Here is a 6,695-nt window from a genome sequence, read left to right as displayed (position 1 = left end):
GAAGATGCTGCCCTAACACATAGCACAAGATGTTGAATCAATATTAAATGAAAAGAAAAAGAAATGACTGAAAGAAGGAATGAATGTCTTTTTGCCTGGTAAGTCTGGTCAAATGTATAGTAGGTGTTACCCTTCTAGAAGCAGTGCAACTACCCTAAGGCTTTCAGATACATGTAAAGTTCATAGGAGGGGCACCTGGTAGGCTAAGTCAGTTAAGCATCCGACTCTTGGTATCAGCTCAGGCAGTGGTATCTCGGAGGTGATATGGAGCCCCACGCTCAGCTCAGTGTGGAGCCTGCTTGGGATTCTCTCTCTCTCTCTCTCTCTCTCTCTCTCTGTCTCTCTCTCTCTCTCTAAGATAAATAACAATAAACTTTGGGAAAAAAAAATAAAGTTCACATGGGGCACCGGGGTGGCTCAGTTGGTTAAGCGTCCGACTTCTGCTCAGGTCATGATCTCCCAGTTTGTGAGTTCAAGCTCTGCGTTGGGGTCTGTGCTGACAGCTCAGAGCCTGGAGCCTGCTTCAGACTCTGTTTCTCCCTCTCTCTCTCTCTGCCCCTCACCTGCTTGTTCTCTCTCTCAAAAATAAACAAAAAGCATTAAAAAAAAATAAAAAAAAAACTTCACTGGATTCAGACAAAAAGATAATCAGAAGGTGAATTCACAAAGATAATAAGAATGCCATTTGGTACACAGCTGGACCATTAGCTTATCATGGATCTTCTTCAAATCACCTCTGGCCCTAGCGACTATCTTGTCAAATGGAACTCGGTAATTCTCAAGAAAGGAACTAGAAATGCTCAAATGATAACACAGATATTACCGTGCATACCTACAGAAACATATTGCAAAGCATTTTGCTTCTTTTTGGCCCACAAATCTCAGTGCCTCGCACATAAAAAACACTCAATAAATATTAGAATGCACAAAGTAACCATGCGCTGAGGTGCACCTTCTGCCCACTTCGCAGTCCTAGCTGTGGGATATATTCAGGTGCGCCGCACCACGCCAGCAACGTCCCCATCCCCACCCTGGTCAAGACATGATTATAAAGGGCACTTGAACAAAGGGCAGCCCAGCCTGGCCAATAACCAATGCCTCGCGGTCTTGTTCAAAAGTATGAGCCGATTCCTTCCTCAGCTTTTCATCCAGGAGATCAAAGATCACACAGATTCGGGAGCTGGGGCAATCCTATGGGACCCATATGAGAAAAGCCATGAAGGAAAGACAATGAACAAATGCAAAGAAAGCCAGTAGGAAGAAAGGGAATGGAGCAGAGATCAGGTGGGAGAGGAAAGTGGTTTTGTTGGTGATGCTACCACCTCATTGACTAAGTGTGACCTCCCCAGACTTCTGGGAGAACATTATCTGTGCTTATGACACGCCTTCCCTTTATTACACTTGAGCTGGTTTGCTTTACTTTCCAAAAGGAGCCTGGACAGCATACAAGTCCCATATTTTACCAAGCCACTTACTGTATCAGATGCTACAGAGCACCTGTCCCCAAGCACCTCACTGAGGAGAAAAGATAGATAAACACACTTGGGCCTCAGCATGGTACAAAGGTCCTTATGTGGGTGTATGTGCCAAGATCACCTCCTGCCTGGTCCCAACAAACTCCTTCCACTCTAGTGTTATCAACTTATTTGAGTTCTCCAATCTCACCCCTCTGTTGTGCTCATCATGTGGTCTCCTCTCAGAGAGGCCCCCTTCCTCTACTTAACTTGTCCTTTAGGACTCGGGATGAGGGCCACTTTCTCTTAAAAATACTTCCTAATCTCTCCCTAGGCTGGATCAGGCTCCCCTCTTCTGAACCTCACCATATAAATGTTTGTACTTGTCCCCACTATGATGCCATAGCCAATTTTTGGGCTCCTGATCAAAAACATCTCATAGGTTTTTATATGGCATAGGCCCAAGACAGCTCTTAATTCTCTTCTTTATGGGATACCCCAGGACTCAAACCATTTCCCTCTTAGCTCCCAGCCTCCACTATATCCTCTAGGGTCCCTTCCCTTTAAATCTTGAAGAGTCACCCCAGCATCTCTCATTTTTACTAGCCCCAAGAAAAGCAGAAGTTCCTTTCTTTTTAGTGGTTTTGCTGCTAATCACTACTAGGAAACAGAAAAGAAAAAACCAGCAAAAATAATTACATTCAAAAACAAACAGTGCTGTGATCCCTGGACCACACTTCCTGACTCCCTTTGGAGATGGTAAAAGGAAATCCTAATGGACCTTCATCTTGTATTGTTATTTCTAATAACAATAGAGCTAACCAGCCACCCCGCCCACTAAGCTTTCACTTAAGGCAAATCACTTGCATCCCATCTTCCAGAGGCTACTCTTCCCAACTTGAAGCTGGATTCAAGCCAAAATAGTCAGGACTAAAAATCTGTGCTCCATAGACACAGGCAAGCAATTAGCATATCTAAGGCTGTCTAGACTGAGTGGCTCCAAGTCAGCTCACCAAATTTCCACCCAGGCTTGTCCTCATATTCTCTAACCAAACTGATTCCTTATGCATCTGGGAACGTGGTCTAATTCATCTTTACATGTCCAGCATCAGACAGAGGCAGAAAACAAACATGTTTAATGAATGGACTTCTAAAATCAAAGCAATACAAAGCAGAATAGGATGAGTGCCAAACAGGAGGTTCAGACAATACTGTAAGAGTGGGCCAAAAGCTAGCGAAGAGAGAACAGTGGGAAAATCAAGTATGGCATCTAGATCTGAAAACCAAGCTCATCGCAGCTGGGACTGCAGAACAGTGAAAGCATCTTAGAGTTTCACATGTCAACAGCAACAATGACAATGTAGCTAACTGACTTGATAAATGTGGGGGGTGGGGTGCAATTATAGTTCTAGGTTACGCTCATAGAAGTCGGGCCCACAAAATAGAGGAGGTTAGAGCTCTTCTTTAACCTGAGTGCATCAGTTTAGACTACAGTACCCAACTCCAGGCACTGGACTTTTAGGATGCTGGCAAACTGGAATCTTAGGAATAGTCCTTAGGAACCATGTGGTGAAGAGTGTAAAAGCCAAATATGTATGGGAATGCAAGCTGGTGCAGCCACTCTGGAAAACAGTATGGAGGTTCCTCAAAAAACTAAAAATAGAACTACCCTACGACCCAGCAACTGCACTACTAGGCATTTATCCAAGGGATACAGGTGTGCTGTTTCGAAGGGACACATGCACCCCATGTTTATAGCAGCACTATCAACAATAGCCAAAGGATGGAAAGAGCCCAAATGTCCATCGATGGATGAATGGATAAAGAAGATGTGGTACAGAGATACAATGGAGTATTACTCGGCAACCAAAAAGAATGAAATCTTGCCATTGGCGACTACATGGATGGAACTAGAGGGTATTATGCTAAGTGAAATTAGTCAGAGAAAGATAAATATCATATGACTTCACTCATATGAGGAATTTAAGACACAGAACAGATAACATAAGGGAAGGGAAACAAAAATAATATAAAAACAGGGAGGGGAGCAAAACAGAAGAGACTCATAAATATGGAGAACAAACAGAGGGCTACTGGAGGGGCTGTGGGAGGGGGATGAGCTAAATGGGTCAGAGGCAATAAGGAATCTACTCCTGAAATCATTGTTGCACTATATGCTAACTAATTTGGGTGTAAATTAAAAAAAATATATATATATATCTAAAATACACACACACACACACACACACACACACACACACACACACACACGCCAAACATGTAACAATGGTCTGACTGCAGACTTTTGGGGCACCTGGCTAACTCAGACAGCGGACGATGTGACTCTTGGTTTCAGGGTCACGGGTTTACACTCCACATTGAGTGCAAAGATTACTTAAATAAACTTTATACACCTCAGACTTTTCACATGAAAAACAAAAACAAAAGCAAAACCAGGGGCAGGAGTGAGGTCTCCAATTGCTAATTTCAAATCAACGAAAGCTTTGGTTCTTTTCCTACACAGCTAGAAGAGAGAGGTTAAAAAATTCGGGCATACTACAAGGAACAGTTAATAATTAGAACTAATTGAAAATGATCCAGGTTAATTTTTGCCAAGAGGTACATGAATCAAGGTTAAACAACAAACCTGGGTTTGAATCCCACCATATGGGCCTTTCTATCTGTAGGGCCTCATTTTCCTATCTGTAAAAGGAGGTAACATGATCCCCTTTGTAGGGTTAAGAGTAGAAATAATATATGAAAAGCATCTAGCAAGATACCTATGGAAGCCATTATTACCACTCTTTTTTCTTTTTTAAGTATGTGTCACACCCAGCGTGGGGCTTGAACTCACAATGTTGAGATCAAGACGTGAGCTGAGATCAAGAGTCAGACGCTTAACCGACTGAGCCACCCAGGCGCCCCCCACCCCCACCCCCAGTATTACCATTCTTAAATTAGCTTACTGCAATCCCCAAATCCAAACAATTTGGATGGGACTGGGCTAGATGACCCACAAAAACACCTTCCTAAGATGAAATTTTGACCTGTTCAATTCAGTGGAAGAACGGGTATAGGATTTGCAGAATCCTATAGGGACTTAGATCTGGAGTTAGGTGCTGCAGAGATTAAGACGAGGGGTATACATAGGGGAGCGGAGGGCAGGGTGGCCATTCCTACTGAAATGGGCTCAGCTAAGCAGCAGGCTGGGGAAACGTTCAGCCAAAGACTTCTTCCAAGCAGCAGAGACTTCTCAGCAACCAGGAAACATTCCTGAGGAGCTGCGGAGAGTGCTGGAATCTAGGACTCCTCAATTTGCAAACCAGCACTCATTGTACTGGAAAAAACCCAAAGTCCCATCAGCAGCAGGTCACAACCTAAATCAACAGCGATTCCACTTTACGTTTATTCCTCACTATTAGCAATTAACAATGTACCTTTAAGCACTGCTGAGTGTGATTTGGTCCTTACCACACTCAGAGCAGCAGCGGGGCACTAACCACTAACATGGTTTAGGTAACAATGGCCGGGTAACTCTTCTACTGTCAAATAACTGGTAACTGGCGGGTCTGGGGCTGGAAACCTAGGTCTCTGGGGATCAGACAGATTTCCTAGACGGCTGGAAGAGAGGTAAGAACTACCTCAAGATACAAATCGCTAGAGGGGAAACATGCAAAAATACTCTGCATGTCCTTTTTGCATTTCCAATTGTCTGATGCTGGACCGAGGAACCAGACAGGGTACATACAGAAATGGGAGAAGGGGGCAATGGCAAGTACGCTCGTTGGGCAAGAAAACAGAAGCTCCTGGTGAGTGTGTTGGAAGAAGGGAAAAGGGGGAGGAGAAAGGAAGTGGGAAGGAGCCTCAGGAAGACGGAGAATTCCGTAACTGAGCAGCCACTAGGCGCCACAGCCACATTACCTCTCTGTATTCACAACTCTGCGACCCGGACTCTGTTACCGTCCCCACTCTGCAGGGGACTGAGTCAGAGAAGCGAGGTGACCTTCCTAGGCTAGAGCGTGTGTGGAAAGCTGGATTCAGAGGCAAGGAGGCCAGGCTGCGGAAACACCCAAACCGCTGCGGTCTCCGCCCTTCCACGCCGCTGGCAACCTGCACCCACCGGGGCGGGGCGTCCACAAGTCTCCTTCCGGGCGGTACTGCCACCTCCTCCCCGGGACCCCGCGCTCCGCCCTCGGTCCGTACGACCCCGAAGTCTCTGGGGCCCCTGCATCACGCCTCCCCAGACCCCTCTTCGTCCCCGCTGGCCGCCTGGGCCGGGGAGGCCCACAGCCCAAGCCCGGGAGGAAGGCCGGCGCCGGAGAGCTTCGTCGCCTCCAGCCCCGGTGGGGGCGGGCGCAGGGAACGGTTGGGGGAAGGGGCCCCGGGGGGCGGCCACGCGCCACTCACGCGTCGAACTTGTTGTTCATCCTCTCACCGCCGCCGTCGCCACTGCCTCACGGAGTGACTTCCGCTCCGCCAGGTCCCCTCCCGCTTAGGGCCCGGTCACTTCCGGCTGCGCACGGCGCAGCGGAACGTCTGCGCGCTGGCCCGGTGTGGGACAAGTATCCCGGGACGCCAGCCCTGGGCGGCTGCGCGGAGGCTGTGGCTTCGCGGTCCCTGCGGGCTGCGGGCCTCAGCGCTACCTGGGTTCCTGTCGCCCTCCTGCCCGCCTTCCCGGCGGCTCCAAGGAAACAGTTTCCGTCCGAGGGAGGGTCCCGACCCCCTCCCGCGGCGGCTGGGAGGAAGAGGCAGAGCCGCGTCGCTGACTGTGCGGGCTCCGGACCGCCTGCTTGGTACAAATCCCGACTCCACGCCCTGTGCCGGCTGCACCATCCTGGACTGTGTTTTAACTTCCCGAGACTGTTTCCTCTTCTGTACTGTCCATACTGTATTACAGTACCTGCCTCTTCGTGTTGCCGTGTGGATCTGACGGGATAATCAGTGCCAGGCGCTAGACACAGCAACCCTCAATAAGTGTAGTATTTTTAATTTTGCTTACTTGTGCGAGGAGCTAAAGAGAACCACAGATGGGCCCACCATCATCAAACTGCCTCCAGGATCTAAGTCTCTGCTCCAAATACACAGGGGCAGCATGCACCTACACTGGAGTTAATGGAATGAACCTGCTGGTGATTGAGCACCAAAGCCAGCCGCCCTGTACTTGGGCACCCTGTACTTGGGAGAGGGGGGTTATTTCTGGGGTCCTCTCCCCTCCCCCAACAATGTCCCATGGTCAGGTCT

The 6,695-nt window shown here is 48.1% G+C and overlaps 1 protein-coding gene across 5 annotated transcripts in view; it reads right to left on the bottom strand.

The window, feature by feature from the left end:
• Nucleotides 1-5,992, bottom strand: part of EIF4E2 (eukaryotic translation initiation factor 4E family member 2) — a 30,450-nt gene extending 24,458 nt beyond the window's left edge. For all 5 annotated transcript variants that reach the window (XM_045481733.1, XM_045481732.1, XM_045481728.1 and 2 more), the window contains exon 1: nucleotides 5,862-5,992. In XM_045481733.1, the coding sequence (XP_045337689.1) occupies nucleotides 5,862-5,881 (20 nt within the window). In that variant the 5' untranslated portion in view covers nucleotides 5,882-5,992. The remainder of the gene's footprint in view (nucleotides 1-5,861) is intronic.
• Nucleotides 5,993-6,695: the final 703 nt, after the last annotated feature.

This window comes from Leopardus geoffroyi, chromosome C1, assembly GCF_018350155.1.
Source record: "Leopardus geoffroyi isolate Oge1 chromosome C1, O.geoffroyi_Oge1_pat1.0, whole genome shotgun sequence".
NCBI lineage: Eukaryota > Metazoa > Chordata > Mammalia > Carnivora > Felidae > Leopardus > Leopardus geoffroyi.
The sequence above is the reverse complement of the archived record's forward strand: the minus strand, read 5'-3'. Positions and strand labels throughout refer to the sequence as shown.